The sequence below is a fragment of the Musa acuminata genome, chromosome BXJ2-7, assembly GCF_036884655.1.
Source record: "Musa acuminata AAA Group cultivar baxijiao chromosome BXJ2-7, Cavendish_Baxijiao_AAA, whole genome shotgun sequence".
NCBI lineage: Eukaryota > Viridiplantae > Streptophyta > Magnoliopsida > Zingiberales > Musaceae > Musa > Musa acuminata.
Window position 1 is genome coordinate 1,445,373 of NC_088344.1, and position 16,623 is coordinate 1,461,995.

Consider the following 16,623-nt stretch of genomic DNA (forward strand, 5'->3'; position numbering starts at 1 on the left):
AATCATGGAAACTACTCTATCCTCTCAGTTGAAGTGATCAAATAAGCTACAACTATTCTAGCCATAGCTGTAAGTGCTATAATATAATGCTTAATAATTTCTCAGCAAAACTGTTGTAGCCTATCTAAACACCATGTCAAGTGGTAAACTAATGGTAATATTAGGTGCGCAAAGTAGATTCTTACCAGGACTTGGTATTCTGTAGGTGAACTGCACTATGATATATTAAATGCACATCTCCGAAACATATAGTCCATGTATTGAAAGATGCAACCAAAGGATGCTGCTATTAAGTCCAGAAGTCTTCAGTTTACAGATTAATCCACTAAATAATTCTGCTTGATCCTGCAATGAAGATTCACCATTTTACCATCCACACAAGAAATGCCTTATAACTCTGCAAACATCCTGCTTATGACTAGGTGTGTATCTGAACATACTTTCCAGCTCCATACGAACAAGTACTCTATGGTGGTACACTTAAGTGAAAGACTCTTCTTCAATGACAGCTGCGACTCCTAAACCAAATGCTATAACCATTGATGCATGTAATCAAAGATCTAGTACAGGCAGTATACAAATGATCGGAAGCAATCATGATGCCAGTTCAACTAGCAACTAGTTAACTACAACATTGTACGCAAACCAAAGTCCTCGAAAATGAAACTAGATGGAATCTTATCCGATTTATACAACTGTTTTGAACTTCATGCAGTTTCTTGAATCCAAATCCTCACTGTCTTATCATTATCAAGTCCAGCAGATGCAATTATGTTGCGTGTGGGATGACAGGATACTGAAATGACAGTGTCGGTATGGCCTTCCAGTTTTTGAATCATCTGTTTGCTTTGGAGGTCCCAAAGATAGGCACACTTATCTTCCGAGCCACTAACTATATATTTGCCATTTGTAACAGAAAATGCAGATGTAATGCAGTATCTTCTGTTAACATGACCAGTGTAAATCTTCAAGAACTTCCCTGTGGAATAATTACATAGCTTCTGCAGAATGGTGGAAAGAGATTCATTTAGATGACACAAACAAGAGATATAATCATGTAAAAATCAGATCAAGCATGTTATCATACAGAAAGACCTACTTGTTAAGAATTTAAGCATATTTATCACAGCATACAAACATCAATCTTATGAATGAATCCACAACACAGAGAGATAGAAATGACGAAGAACTTGCAAAAGAAGTCGAGATAAATTATTTTGTGATTTTAGGCAAGATAAAAAAAGGAACCACTTCACCATATGTACACTATATGGTAAAGCCACTCAAGATGCAGATGGACAATGGCAATAATATATATATATATATATATATATATATATATATATATATATATATATATATATATATATACACACACATACACACACACACACACACACACACACACACACACACACACACATATCCAGGCTTGTGATGGATCTCCAGTTTGGCTAACAAGAATTCTGAGGTGTATAGAGATCATTATAAAGTTTGTCGTGCTTATATTTATTCACTTTTGATATTAGTCTAACAACCTTGCCCAATTGCTCCCTATCTTATATTAATATACTTGAAAAGAAATTGCAATGAACAAAAAAAAAATCAGCAGAACTAATCATAATTTCTTTAAAATAAGTATAAAAGAAACAAGATAGTTAAAAGATGGTGATAACAGATAATGAATAAAAATGATGGTTGTCACAGTTGATGAATAAACCTTCCAGAATGAGAGGTTACATATGAGTAGAATGTATGCCATTCTCTCTCCAGCAACCACATATTGGCGAGTGTCATAAACATGATTTGTTCACAAGCATCATATATGGAAAAGTGAGAGAACATAGGCAGCTATATTCAACTTTCCCAAAGAAATTATTGCTGAAAGCATCAATCAAGTACTGACCAGGTTCTGTATCATGCAAAATCACAAGAACATGCACTGGGCTACTAGCACCAAAGTGACTGTCTTGCTATGTGCAGGAATCCAACAAATTGTACAGATAAAGTGTAACCTTTCAGCTCATATTCAAGGATTCAAAACCTAACTGCTATCTTCTTCAGCAACCTTGTGGAGATACTGCAACAAGGTCAAATCTCATAGCTCACCAGTAAATAAGCAAGAATTGACAAGAGCCACATTGATAACCATTGTTTCATCTACTAAACCTTCTTGTCACTTGACCTCTTTCCACAAGTGTAACTTATTGATAGGGTCAAGAAAATTTACCTTATGGTTTCTACAACATTTTATGCAATAGCCCCATGTGCATCAAGCTTTGGCATATCACTGCAGTCCATATGATAAAACCAATATTTCTATTTAAGTTTCCTAAATTTCTCAAGGAGAAAAAAAAGGAAGAAAATGAAGGAAATTTTGAAGAAATTAAATTTTGATTTAATTGAAGATTCTATCTCATTCTACAATGATTGGAACCTATCAATCGGGAAAAATCATCAACTCCAAATCAAATTCGAAATATTATCTGCTTTGGGGTAGGAAGAACAAGTGATTGTTTTGACTTGGTGTGATTGAATTCTTTCCTTATTTCTATATTTTCCTTTTAAGATTGTTCATTTGGGAAGCATATAAGAAGGGGAAAGGATTTGTACTTGAAACATGAATGAATGAATATTTTTTCCTCACATTATGTATGTGTGAGGCCACATACTATTTAAGTTTCCTAAATTTCTCAGGGAGGAAAAAAAGGAAGAAAATGAAGGAAAATTTGAAGAAATTAAATTTTGATTTAATTGAAGATTCTATCTCATTCTACAATGATTGGAACCTATCAATCGGGAAAAATCATCAACTCCAAATCAAATTCGAAATATTATCTGCTTTGGGGTAGGAAGAACAAGTGATTGTTTTGACTTGGTGTGATTGAATTCTTTCCTTATTTCTATATTTTCCTTTTAAGATTGTTCATTTAGGAAGCATATAAGAAGGGGAAAGGATTTGTACTTGAAACATGAATGAATGAATGAATGAATGAATATTTTTTCCTCACATTATGTATGTGTGAGGCCACATACCCTTTTCCAATGGTATATGATTTCATTGTTCATACGTGAGACATGAGGAGATGTCAGACCTTCATCATTAGGAGCTACTCCTTAAGCAATTGATCATTTTCTCTATTATCTTTCTGTATTCTATCTTCCTTTTCTTTTCCTTTTCCCCTTCTATTCTATTAAAAAAAAGAACTCCCTCTACTTGTCAAAAACTCGTCCTATATCAGATTTAATATTCGAATCAAGATGTTCCAAATCAAATTTGGTATTAGAGTCAAGGTGTGCTATATTACACTTTAGTATAAATTCTATATAGGTTCTTTTGCCTAGCCTACAATAGGTTAATTGAAATAGGGACCACCAACAATGTTATGAATCAAAATTGCTATATGTTGTTTAACCTAGATAAATGCCAATTTTTACTAACAAATATGATCGGTATCTTAATCCATGATCAGAACATCTATTATCGAAGTTCTTAGTGAATGCCACCACCTTATTGCCTCCTTTGTTTTCAGTTTGGTTATTAGATTGAAAATGAAAGTCTATCGAATTAACCATGATGTGATGTGACTATGGTGATTAAGGTCCCATCAATCTTTGAAATTTTTTCTTGCAAAAAATTCAGTAATATATTTGTCAACAAGATTTGAATAAGAGAAGAATAAAACAACCATAAATCATATGCACTAGCACGTCAAAACAAAAAATGTCCCATAAGGAGGTTTCGTTGTTTCCTGTAACACTATGTTATATACACTTCAACTGATTTTTCAACAGTAATGGTGCTACATTTTTTGCTCAACTCCAGGACTTCTTTAATTATCTGGTGTCATAAGCTGGTCTGATGGGATAACCGATCCAATCTTTTTGAGCATGAATCGCTGGCCTATAATGTTTAAGCCCAAACTAATGGGTACTACACCCATTAGATACCTCTTGATTTTAACCAAAGTCATATGATCTAACATTAACAAATCATCAAGCAACAAAATCTATCTTGCATCATAATCAGATAAAACACTTCCTCTGGTCCTGAATATCTTCATACTTTATAGTATTTCAAGTTTATTTGATAACTTGATAGCATTTTTGTTCTTTTTAATTGAGTTAGAAGGTTCCAACAATCTTCTTTATCAATACGATATTTATCGAAGTTTCCATTACTGCCATTTCTACATAACCAAGTACATTTATTCTTAGCCCAGTACAATAAATAACAAGTCATATTGTCCCAAATAGTTGGGATTGGCTACATGGATTTTTATCCTACTGTTAAGCTCTAAGTAGGACATATTATCATTGAAACTAGTTACGTCAAAGTACCATCAGCAGTCTACAGAAACTATTCCCTACTCATCAAATGTCTTGATGTTCCTATTACCTTTATCTAACCTAATACTTGCAGTTCTAGTTAACCAGCATTGAATCCACTGAATCCTACATACTGACCTAGTCCATTGCATGGTCCTCTTAACTTCTCACTATTGGGTATATGAGATTAATCCTGCAATTATCCTCAGAATACCCAAAATTGTTACAATGAGAACAACTAAAAGGCATCTAGTCGTAATTTATATTTCTCACACAAAAAAGACTATTATAGTCATCAAGTTCACAACCACAGCTGGTTGAATTCTTAATTTGAACACATTCTGGAATATGGAACTTTCTTGCTTCTAGGTGTAGTCGATCTGCAAATAAAGGAACACCAACTACTAAGCACTTTAGTAGTCCAAGAATGCAACTTCAATCAAGGGAGCCATAGATGTAGCACTTCATCACTTCAAGTTCTTAAGAAAACCGAAGAACTCAGTTCTTGTTTCACCTATTTATTTCATTTCTTCAACACACCTAAAAAACCTCCTAGTTTCATCTATTTCTTAGACATTTTCAAATAGATAGATAGATATGGAGTGATAAATAAGCCTCAAATTATATTATCTGGTTAATTTTATAAAACTAAAAAGTTATCTTTTAGGTTGAAAAGAACAACAAAAACTTTTCTATCAAGAGCAATCATCTATAGGTAATATATTTTCTGCTTCATGAGATTCAGATAGATGAATCTTGTTTCTCAAGTACTTCATAGATATAGAATTTAAGAAATAAATACGCTTCTAAAAGTAGGGAGAATACATTGTAGTAGAACTAGAAAAACATAGCTTCACAGAAATCTATTATCGTCCCAACATCCTGATTCTACTTTTTCCCTTATTTTTCCTTTTCCTTTCCAGTTTTAGTGTCTCTCCCTTTCTAAACCTAAGATAATAACAACCACACTCCACGGTCATCAATACAAGAATCTAATCATCAGTCTTCAAGTTTTTGTGAAGCATCAAATGCTGTGGAGTAAAAACATTAACAATTGATTTCTCTGATCAAATACAATGGTGCCCAATCCCAATTTATTGTAAACAGCAATAAATTTGGTATTAAAAACATTAAACCCTAAATGTCAAGTATAGCCAAACATAATCGTTCAGGCATAGAAATTTACCAATATATTCTTTCAAAATAATTTGCATCAAGAGCATAAATTTGAATGTCAAACACATTATTAACACTAAAACAAAATGAAAGGGATTGATGACATACCAGGGTGTCATCAAGGGTGGCAATTAGGATGAACTTGCCATTAGGGGAGAACTTGGAGAAGGACACAGCGGGGGTCTTGTCATCGATGAGCACCTTCAGGCACGCCCCGGAATCGGCGTCCCAGATCTTGCAAGACCCATCGTGGCTGGCCGACACGATGATGGAGCCGTCCCTGATGAAGTGAACGGAGGTCACGGGCTCGTCGTGCGCCTCGATCGTCTTGATGCACTTGCCGCTCTTGACGTCCCAGATCCGCACAGTCTGGTCGAAGGAACCGGACGCGATGCGGTCCGAAGGAGGGTTGAAGTCGGCGCAGAAGACGAAGGAGATGTGGCCGCGGAAGGTACGGACGCAGCCGTTGGAGGGTTGGTGGACGTCCCAGACGCGGAGGGTGCGGTCGTCAGAGGCAGAGCAGACGTAGTGGGAATCGGAGGACCAGGCGAGGTCGGAGATGCCCTCGGAATGGCCGGAGAAGGTCGCGACGGTACCGAATGTGTCGGAGGCCCACACGATGACGGTCTTGTCGAGCGACGCCGAAGCCAGATAGAGGCCATCGTTGGAGAACTTGACGCACGAGACGGCGCGCCTGTGGTCGGTCAGCATGAGCGAGAGGCGGTACGGCCGGTAGGGAGATGCCGGCGCCGCCTGGGCGGGACCGGGGGTGGACATGGGAACGAACCCCGATTGTGGTTTGCGGAGTTGGGGTTGGGTCGGTCGGGCTCTTATTTATAGTAGTGAATAAAGTAATTTCTCAAACTTTCACTAAGAATAATATACACAAATATATGGACTAATTACATATTATTTTTTAATTAATTATTCTTAATATCATAATTTTTATACTTTCAAAAATTAAATTAATATTCTTAGACTCATAAAAATAAAATATTTAACCCTAATAAAATATTTTTTTCTCTTAATTTTTAATTATTTATATTTTTTTTAACTTTCGTATAAGAATTATAATGTAACTTTTGAAAGTATGGATATAAATAATTATAAAAAATAATTTATAATTAATCTTAAATATATGATTAGATATATGATATGCAATCATGTCACACAAGCATTATTTTGATGAACGTTTCGGACAACCTGCAAATATGTCAACAATTTGGAGGACATCTTAGTTAATTATTCCCATAAAATTTCTCGTACTAGAAAGCTATTTTTATAATACAGATCGATAGTCAATAATATCAATATTATACGGTGCAAACTAAATATTATGGCCAGGCATACGTCTACAGTTGAAATGCTACAAAGCAAGGATTAATCTTTAAGAATTATTGTTCCTTTTTGAGAGTTTAAAGAGAAATTTTTTGGCCATTGTTGACTTGAGAGTGAGACAAGAAGATGGGAAAGCTTGGGCAGATTAGGGAAGAAGATAAGAGGCTGAGATGAGATGTGTTTGGAAATCACATGCCATCAATTTAATTAGTCCATATAAGAGAGAGAGACAGAGAGAGAGAGAGAGAGAGAGAGAGTTTATTTGATGCTATTTGTTCATCAGACATCACTACATCCACCTTCGGTCTCCGTCACACTCAACCCCTCGATCATTAAGTGCCGCTAAACTTGGATCTCCAGACTCCACTTGTACATCTCCTTCTCCGGCACCGGCAAGTTGATGGTCAGCAGCCCAGTCTCCTCCTCGTAGCCGAACTCCACGTCCGAGGAATCCAGAGTGCATTTGAGAGGCCGCTGGGACGAGTACGCCCCTAGACGGCCGCAGCCGCGCACCCGGAGGACCACCCTCGCGGTGTTCCCTCGGTTATCGCCGAGGGCGCTGCCGTTGTCTCCGTCCACCGCGTCGGCCGACGTGACCTGCACGCCGAAGTGCTCCACCGCTCCACCGGCGTTGAACATGTCCAGCAGACCGATCGGCGCGAATGATATGTTTGGGGCGATGTTCTGCGCATGCATGCACGCACAAGGAATATGGAGATGACCACTCGCTGCGAGGTGTAGTGAAGGATTGAAGGAGGGATCGAGTTATGTACCTCGAGAGGACAGACATGGAAGACCTCGTACTCGAGAACCTTGAGAGTCACCGGCAGCGCTGCGCCTTTTGGCAGCCGAATCAGCTCGCCTGAGAAATGCAAGAGAAAGAAACAGCACTACGGATCGAGCATATCTTTCGATGCTATTAAGCGAAGAGCAGAAAACAGAATGAGCGACGCAAACCTGATTTGAAGGCATAGACGACAGCTTGGCCGTCCCAGTCGGGGCCGGCGAGTTGGGAGATTGTGTTGACATCTGTGGCAGTGACGGCGCCGGTGAGCGTCCCGGGGGTAGCATCGTGCACGCATGTCTTCTTGGCGAGCTTGCACCAGCCGGCACCCTGGCAATTGAAGACACCCACCACGCCAGAGCACTTGTTGACGTTCCATATCTTGAGCAAGCTGCACGGGCGAGATGTGTCAAGCGTCGTCTCTGTAGCTCGTCACTTCGCGTGGAATGGGGAAGGAAGGAAGAGACCACCGACCTGGTGCCGTCACGGGCTGGGTCGCAGAAGAGGCAGTCGCGTGTTGGGCGGCCGGGGAGCTGGGCGCGAAGGATGGAGCCGTCGGGCAAGACTAGCTTGTGCAGTAGCTCGAAGTTATGGTGTCCCGGTTTGTCACTGAGAGCGAAGAGGATCAATTTGGCGCTAAGCTTTAATTTCAAGAGAGGGAACTGCAGCAAGGACCGATCGCAGCTGCTTACCTGACATAGATGGGACAGCCGCCAACAGCTCGAGCAGCGCCATGGTACTCTGCTGCTGGGTGGAGACTCTGTGCAGAGGAAACAGAGATGCTCGTCTCAGCAGAACTCATATTGGTACACAGTTTTCATGGCAGAACTGATTCTTCTACTTACATGGAACATATCCCAGTCGGGCTGCATGAATTCCCCCAGGAAGAGGGTGTTGTAGGCCACGGAGGAGATGTGGATGGTGTGCGACGCCGGGTCCCTCGGATAGAAGTCGTCGGATGCCCTCACCACCGCCGTCTGCTTCGCGCTGCACCGACCAAACCAAGTTGGTAATACAAATACAAGCATTGGTGTCATCAACGGGCAGCAGCAGAGAGAGTTAGAGGCGTTGCCTGTAGAGGCCGTCGGTGTTGTGGCACATGCAGGAGATGCAACCGTTGTCGGGGAAGTTGCGGGCGACGGAGGCCTCGAGGGCCTGGTGGTAGGCGCGGGTGAGGGAGACGCGGCCACCGTGGCCGGCCCCCAACGTCTCGATGATGTTCTGGACGTCCACCTTGACGCCGTCGACGCCGCAGGACGACAAGTAGGCGTGCAGCTCGTTGTAGAAGCTGAAGACCTTCTTGGGGTGGACGAGGCCCAGCCCGTGAACGGAGAGGCTGTCCATGGCGATGTCCGGCTGGTTGCCCATCACCCCCGGCGACTGCACCGGGTAGGCCAGCGCGCTCTCGTAGTGCTCCATCCCCTCCGCCGCCGGCTTCACCCCGCCCCAGTACCCGGCCATTGCATGCCACACATACACATACCTGAAGCACACAGTTCTGTCACTAAATCGTCATCAACATCAACAAAGGAGGATTCGAAGAGCACCCACTTGACATTGCGGTGTTTCTTGGCTTCATCGACGACCAGCTTGAGGCCACTGCACCGGTCGATCTCCCCATCTTTTCGTTGGAATTTGGCGTTCTCCTTGATCCCCGTCAGCCTGCTGGCGAACCTGGTCAACAGCGATGTACATTTACCACGCCACCGCCAAAGAACCACCCCGGTTAACGACAGGTCCAATAAAAAGATCTCGGCTTACCCGCCTCGCTCCTCTGCCTTGTGATTGGTGACGACGGTGGCCGCCACTTCGTCCTTCAATCACATGGAAGCTAGAGGGCAGGATAAGCGGGACCCACATGTGGGGTCGAAAAAAAATAAGACGAAGAAAAAGGCTCCCGATTCCTACTGTGCTCCTTCCTGGACGACGGCCGCCGTTTGATCCCTCACCTCGGTGCCGATCTGCTGCCACCCGTCGTCAATGATGAGGAAGCGCGGCGGAGCACCGCCCTCGGACAAGCTGCAGAATGGAGGAAAGGTTTCGATCGATTCACGGCCACCAAATGGGCTGTCTGGCGAAGAGGAGAGAGAAAGTTCACCTCTGCAAGCCTTGGTCCACACCTTCGGCCGTGACGTCGGTGTAGAAGGCGTCCCATGTGCACCACCCGAACCAGTCCAGGAGTGAAGGCAGCTGCGTTAATTCCCATCAGTCAAAAGAAGGCTACATGAGACGCCCGGACAAAGACAAAAGTGGGAGTTTTCCCATCACGGGAATTGCCGTTTTACCTTCTTCTTCTCACGGTGGTGGAAAGTCTGCAGGTGCTTTTCCGCCGCCCTGTTCGATGCATTTTAACCACAGCAGTTTGATTAGTAGAAAGAAGACGGAAACCTCTTTTAGCCACCGAATTAACAAGCACGGCGTACTTGACCGCCTGGCTGATGACCTCGAACGGGTCGGCGCCCGCATGCATGTAGACTGCGTGCATCCCCTGCTTCGTCTGCACTGTTTTGTCTCCTGCACGAACAACCAAGCCAACCAGAAACTCAGACCAGCAGCAGATATTTGACTGGCTTTCCCGTTGAATTTGTCTGCTTACCGCTCTCCAGACATATCTCGATCTCGTCCTTGTCGTTCCCCTGCAGGGCAGCACGGAATTGGCCCTCTAGGAGAGGAAGGAAGACGGTGTAGACGGTGGATGACGCCTCCTCCTGGCTGGCCGAGCCGTCGGCCTCCACCAGCAGGAACTGCGTCTCTAGCGGCACGTCCCAGCCGCAGGTGCCCATCCGCTGCGTCATCCACCACAGCTTGAACCGGAAACAGCACATGAACCTGACCCCCCTGGTGAACGATCGACCGCACCGGCAACGTTAATCTCCTTACACGAAGGTGGATTTGAGAAGCTGTGACTTACCGAAGGGTGCCCATGGGGAAGACATGGAGGCTCTTGCTATCCGAGGCCGTGGCGCCGATGAAGGCCCCGGCTATGAGGCCGGCGCCGTTGCCGTTGGTGAGGACGATGTTGTCCGGGACGCCGGTGAGAATGGTCTTCCCTTGGACCACCAGGTTTCCGTCGATGATCGTGATCCCCTGCGTCACTGTCATCTTCTTCTTCTTCTTCTTCTTTGAGGTAGGTCTCTCGAGGAGGAGGGAAGGCAGCAACAAGAGATAGATGAGGTGAAGGAGATGGAAGGGAAGCGAACCGTCCTCCTCACACTCGACCGCGACGCACGCTCACGAGGTGTGGAGGAGAAGGCAGCAGAGGGAGTGCATTATATGCTCTCCCGTCGCCGACCGAGCTCGAACCGCCGCCGCAAATCCTTTGACGCGTGGCTTTGTCGTATTGCCGTGGAATCAAGATACTTTGCGGGGTTTCCGATCGAAGACTTTGGTTCGCTGCGAGTAAACGCTTTGAGATGCTGCGGCCTTCACTGCGATGGCGCCGTGTGCTTGCACCGATCTCAGCTTGGCATGCCGTGAAAGTTACAGCCCAAGGCAGCAGTAATAGTTGGGAGGCTGCGTCACGTCATTAGCGGCACAGCTGCCCTCAATTATGACACGGTTGCAGGCGAAGGTGTACAACAATGCATGACTACTGCCATTATTTTTGTGCCTCCCACAGCTACGTGGTACGTCTGCCTCCGTCTTTGTTTATGGGCAGGTCTGAGTCACCGCCAAGTCAGTGACGGGACTAACCGCTGGATTATAGCAAGTGGTGGACGCGCGTCGAGTCAGAGGCCGTGATCTCTTTCAGATTCAACGGCTGATTCATCTAAAACGGATGACTTAGGAATCGCTTTTAATTCTGATTGTTATTAAATAATGATCGATATTTCAATATTGTTATATAAAGATATTATTGGCATCTTGATTAATTCAATGAGATAGAGATACATATATTCAAAATTATCTAAGAAACTTTGGAGGTAAAAATATTACGCTATTGAAGTATCACTTATATGAAGATCGAGGTTAAAAGAGGTTTTCTGATTCAGTTTCTTCGATAACCAAATTAGTAACTTGAGGTAAGTGAATATGTTCGCGAGTAGTGAAAAAAAAATAATCCCATTGACTATGTTCAAAGTTTGCACTTATACCTGGTAGTGAAGGGATAAAATATTTCATCAAATATTTTTCAAACAAGCAGTATTTAATCACATCTAACAACCTTAGTTTAACCTTACGTACGTAGACAACAAGGGTGAAGACAGCTTATAAATGCTTGCTTTAGACCCATGTCCACATGGGTAGATTAGTAAGAGATAATTTTTCTCTCTTTTTTCTAAGTTGGACGTCACATGGAAGACAGATGTCAGATAGTGAATGATTGACGATATCCTTGTTGTGCTTTCAAGGGCTCTCGCAACACGAACCCAAAATGCGACATTTTGTTCATCCTAACACGTAATATTATACTTCTTCAATTGATTCTTCAACTTTGCGCATTGAGTAAATACTGACGATAATCGGGGATGCTCGACCTGTACCTTGAATCACTAAGTTTCATACATTGGGTGAATGCCGATGGGGTCGGGGATGCCTAACTTCCACGTGTCGGGCGAATCATCAACAGGGATCGAGAAAGCTTGACCTCTATGCATCGGGTGAATAATTAATAAGGGTTAAGAATGCTCAACCTATGCCTTGAATCGCTAACCTCCGAGCGCCAACCTTCAAGGTTTATTGATGTTTAACCTCCACACATCGAGTGAACACCAATGAAGGTTAGGGAATACTAGTAGAGGTTAGGGATGCTTGGGAGTCGAACATTAGACGAATATCAATGGAGTCGAGGACTCTCGACCTCCATGCATCGAGCGAACACCAATGGGGGTTAAGGATGCTTGGCCTACTCCCGACTTATGCCTTGAATCGTTGACCTCCAAGTGCTAACCTTTGAAGGTCATGGATGCCCGATCTCCACCCATTGGGCGAATGCCAACGAGTGCTAGGGATGCCCAACTTCCATGCACCGAGTGAACACCAATGGGGGTTGAGGATGCCCAACCTCAACAACATCAACTAAATAATCAATAGAGGTTTGGGATGCCCAACTTCCATGTGTCGGGCGAATACTAATGAGGGTCAGGGATCAATCTATTCCTAACTTGTGCCTTGAATTGCCAACCTCTGAAGGTTAAGGACACTAGACCTCCACGCATTAGGCAAACACTAACGAGGGTTGGGGATACCCAATCTTCATGCATTGTCCTACACCAACACCAAGCTGATAGCTAGGTCGGTGGTAGTGAGGTAAAGACCTAGAATTTAGCCTAAGGTAAAAATAGTGAGTTGCAACAACTTACCGAGGTGGCCCTTCAACTTCTTGAATATATCTTGTCGCTCTTCGGTCTATAGGAAATCCTTTTCTTTAATGCCCAAAAGAAAGGTGATTACCTATCGTTGGATCAAGATAAGGATTGTTTAAGCATTCCTAACCGACCAATTAACTATTGAGCCTCTCTTACCATCTAATAATATGAGTGAATATCTAATATGACTTGTACATTCTCGGGGTTTGTATCTTTCTCTTTGATGAACGATAAACCCGAGGAATTTCGTCGTGTTAACTCCAAAAATGCACTTGGTTGGATTAAGGTACATGTTAAATTTTTGTATAACTTGAAATATCTTGACCAAATTTACTAGATCCGAGTCAATCATCTTGCTCTTCACTATTATGTCATCTATATAAGTTTCAACATTTTTTTTAACCCGATGCTTGAATATTTTGTTCGTCATCTTTTGGTATATATTTCTATATTTTTTAACCGAAGGGCATGACTTAGTAACAATATGCCCTTAATTTATGATGAAGGAGGTATGTTCTTAATCCTTCAATGTCATTATGATTTAGTTATATCCTGAGTATGTATCCATAAAGGTGAAGAACATATGATCCGAGATATTATCAACCAACTGGTCAATCAAAGAAAGTGGATAGCTATCATTTGGGCATGCTCTATTAAGATTGGTATATTTAACATACATCATCCAATTTTTATTATATTTTTAATGAGTACAATATTGGCAAGCTATCAAGGGTACTGTCTCTTTATAATGAACCATGCTCATAATAGCTAGTCTATCTCCTTAATAATTATTTACTAATAGTCATAAGTAAACTTACGAGGCCTTTGCTTTATTAGTCATGCCTCAAGGAAAATGTTCAGGTGATATCGAGCTATGTTGGGGTTGATTTCCTGGCATGTCTCTTGGTGATCATGCGAATACCTTAATATTCTCCTAGATAAAGTTAATTAGCTATACTTGCCTCTCCTCAAGAAGGGTTGCTCCAACCTCAATAGTTCGGTAAGGTCGAATTTTATCTAGGGGTGCTTTAATCAGTGACTCCATTGACTCATGGATGTGGGATGGACTTTTCTATATCTCAAGGGTCCATAGGTGGTGCCCTAGGTCAGGCTTTCTTTTGTATGAAGGTTGCTATTAGGTAGCAATGTGTGACTCCCTTGGGTTACTTTTTAACTCTTCAATTCGACCTTCATCTGGAACTTTATCACCATATGGTAAGTTAATACCACCGCCCTCAATTTGTATAGTGTGAGTTAGCCTACGATCATGTTATCCCATATAGGGATATCCACCATCATAAACTTAGTCAATATTATTATGGAACAAGGCTCATCTCCGAATATTATGTGTAGGTTCATATTTTCAAGAGGCAAGGTAGAGTCACTAGTGAACCTCGTTAGCGAAGAAGTCAATGAGATAAAGATCGTTAATTAACAATATAAGTTTTTTGAAAGTATCAAAGTATAGGATATCAATAGAATTACCTATGTCGATCATGATCCTCTTCATTTGAGTGTTGATCATCCTCATAAAGACTACTAAGGCATTGTCATAATTCAGGTTGAGGTACTCTGTCTCTTCCTCCTTGAAGATTATTTTTGGGTCACCCTTCATCCTTAAGCACTTTTTAGTGATAGTTCAAGCATAATTACGACCGAAAGAGTTGTCTCTCCCCCTTCCCCTAAGGTAGGTTCAATGATGACTTCAATTTGCCTCTTAGAGTGAGGGTTCTCGGTGCTTTCGAATGAACCACCCTCTGTATCTATGAGCTCTTTAAAATCATAGCAAGCTGTAGTGTCATGGTCATGGTCATGATCTTGGTAGAACCAATAGTACTTAGACCTATATCTTTTCATTGATAGGATCTTCACTAGGTGAGGGTCCCTTAAGAGCTCATTTTCATTTATCTATAGAACAACTTCAATTTTAGTCCTATTTAAAGGGGTCAATTCGGACCTTGAGCGAGGTAACTCCAATCATTCATTTCTCCTCCGTTGTGATGATCTCGAGGTTAAGGTTAATTATGGTCACTCCTTCTTCAACTTCTTGTGTGACTCCTCATGTTTGCCTAAGATCATTGTCTCGATGACAATGTATTAATTGGTCTTTTGAGATATTTTTGGTATAATCATTGGTGGTCTTTCTATCAATGACTAAAAGAGACATAGGAGCCTAAGCCCCATCATGAAGATATGGGTGAGCATCTACTATGCATTGGATCTTATTGGCAAATCATACGATGAAGTTTATAAGTATTTTTTCCTCCCCCTACTTTAGTTCGAGGAGTATTATCGCTAAAGATTGAGGATGTACGTCTTGAAGTGAAGTTTGAACTCCCTCATCAGTTGACTAAAAAAACATATAGAAAGTGGCTACAAGCAAACATATCATTCTCGTGTTGGGACTTTTAACATAGTAAAAAAGGTGTGACACATTAAAGAGCCTAGGGTGTCATATAATAACACCCGAGTGTGGAAAGCTATAATGTGCTCTATTGAATCAACACTATCATCAAGCATTTCTAAAGATGGGAGACAAAAGTTCGTTGAAATCGGTTCCTCTTAAATTTTTTTAGTGAACAACTATTGACCTGAAGTCCTCTTTTGATCATTGGAGTTCTCATCACATCTCCTCAAAACGTCGATCCATTTGTCTTAATTGGATCCATAGGGAATCCTCCATTAAATTTATTGATTAGGCCTTAGATTTAGGTGGGGCAGACTAAGGGTGGTATAGTTTGTTGAATCCATGGTCAGGGAGTGAAGTGCCCTCTCGGTCGATGGTTTAATAGGCTTCGAACGCTCTTGAGATATCGACACCATATTGGATTGAAGAATTTTAATGGGTGCCAGTGGCAATAGAGCTAAGGACTATGGTTGAGTCGGTGGCACCATCTATTAGAATAACTTGGGCAAAAGTGAAGTGATGGCTTGTATCATACTTGTTAGCATTTATACTTATTGAATGAGGTTCAATAACTTGATAGGGATGAGTAGATGGCTGGGGCTACCCCTAAAGGTGTTTGTATCATGCTTGTTGCTACCCCTAAAGGTGTTTGTATCATGCTTGTTAGCATATATACTTACCGAGTGAGATTTAAGAACTCAACAGAGATATGTAGATGGCTTAGGGTTATCCCCAAGGGTGAGAATCTCAAGTCATTGAATATGTGCCAGTATCATATCGGTGTATGCACTGAGGTAGATGCACCAATATATGATAGGGTGGATGCTACCCCCCTTGGATGAAAGTATTATAGGTCAGGGGCAAAGCCTCTTCGCTCGAGTAATCATTGAGGGATTCAGTGAGAAGATATTCCTATGACATCAGACCATTCATCTAATACCAAAAATATTATAATAAAATATCATTAACATCTTGGTTAGTCTAACATGGTACATACTCACGTGTGCAGGATTGTCCGTGGTGCCTCCAAGGTGAAAATGTCAAGTTCTTGGGATGGTACTCGTATGAAAATCGAGGTCATGAAATTCTAATATAGTCATTTCGACTCTTAAGTTAGTAACCCGAAATAGGTGAATATATTCGCGAGTGATGAAAAATAAATTATCTCTTTGACTACGTTAAAAGTTAGCTCTTGTATCTAATAGCGAGTGGATAAAATATTTCATTAAATATTCTATGTGGGAGCGATATTTAATCATCTATAACTATGTTAGTTTAGC

The 16,623-nt window shown here is 41.9% G+C and overlaps 2 protein-coding genes across 2 annotated transcripts; both read right to left on the reverse strand.

The window, feature by feature from the left end:
• Positions 1-519: 519 nt before the first annotated feature.
• LOC135616539 (COMPASS-like H3K4 histone methylase component WDR5B) lies at positions 520-6,326 on the reverse strand. Its single transcript, XM_065115834.1, has 2 exons — positions 5,614-6,326; positions 520-1,001 (listed from the first exon to the last, which is right to left on the reverse strand). Exons 1-2 carry the CDS (start codon positions 6,280-6,282, stop codon positions 708-710), a joined length of 963 nt encoding a protein of 320 aa, XP_064971906.1. The 5' UTR covers positions 6,283-6,326; the 3' UTR covers positions 520-707.
• A 695-nt stretch (positions 6,327-7,021) lies between these two features.
• On the reverse strand, positions 7,022-10,992 carry LOC135616540 (probable galactinol--sucrose galactosyltransferase 2). The gene is made up of 14 exons (XM_065115835.1): positions 10,539-10,992; positions 10,224-10,465; positions 10,051-10,141; positions 9,913-9,961; positions 9,726-9,817; positions 9,536-9,646; positions 9,179-9,301; positions 8,700-9,110; positions 8,473-8,614; positions 8,320-8,387; positions 8,102-8,236; positions 7,801-8,018; positions 7,617-7,705; positions 7,022-7,527 (listed from the first exon to the last, which is right to left on the reverse strand). The coding sequence occupies exons 1-14, from the start codon at positions 10,727-10,729 to the stop codon at positions 7,186-7,188; spliced, it is 2,304 nt and encodes a 767-aa protein (XP_064971907.1). The 5' UTR covers positions 10,730-10,992; the 3' UTR covers positions 7,022-7,185.
• Between the last annotated feature and the right edge of the window lie 5,631 nt (positions 10,993-16,623).

What these genes read in the sequence shown, in the direction of transcription:
- LOC135616539 (XM_065115834.1), bottom strand. Translation starts at nt 6,282, where the DNA reads ATGTCCACCCCCGGTCCCGCCCAGGCGGCGCCGGCATCTCCCTACCGG. An exon ending in CCACCCTTGATGACACCCTG is followed by an intron (nt 1,002 to 5,613) that starts GTATGTCATCAA and finishes ACCATTCTGCAG; the next exon opens with AAGCTATGTAATTATTCCAC.
- LOC135616540 (XM_065115835.1), bottom strand. Translation starts at nt 10,729, where the DNA reads ATGACAGTGACGCAGGGGATCACGATCATCGACGGAAACCTGGTGGTC. An exon ending in TTCCCCATGGGCACCCTTCG is followed by an intron (nt 10,466 to 10,538) that starts GTAAGTCACAGC and finishes ATCGTTCACCAG; the next exon opens with GGGGGTCAGGTTCATGTGCT. An exon ending in CCGACTGGGATATGTTCCAT is followed by an intron (nt 8,388 to 8,472) that starts GTAAGTAGAAGA and finishes TCCTCTGCACAG; the next exon opens with AGTCTCCACCCAGCAGCAGA.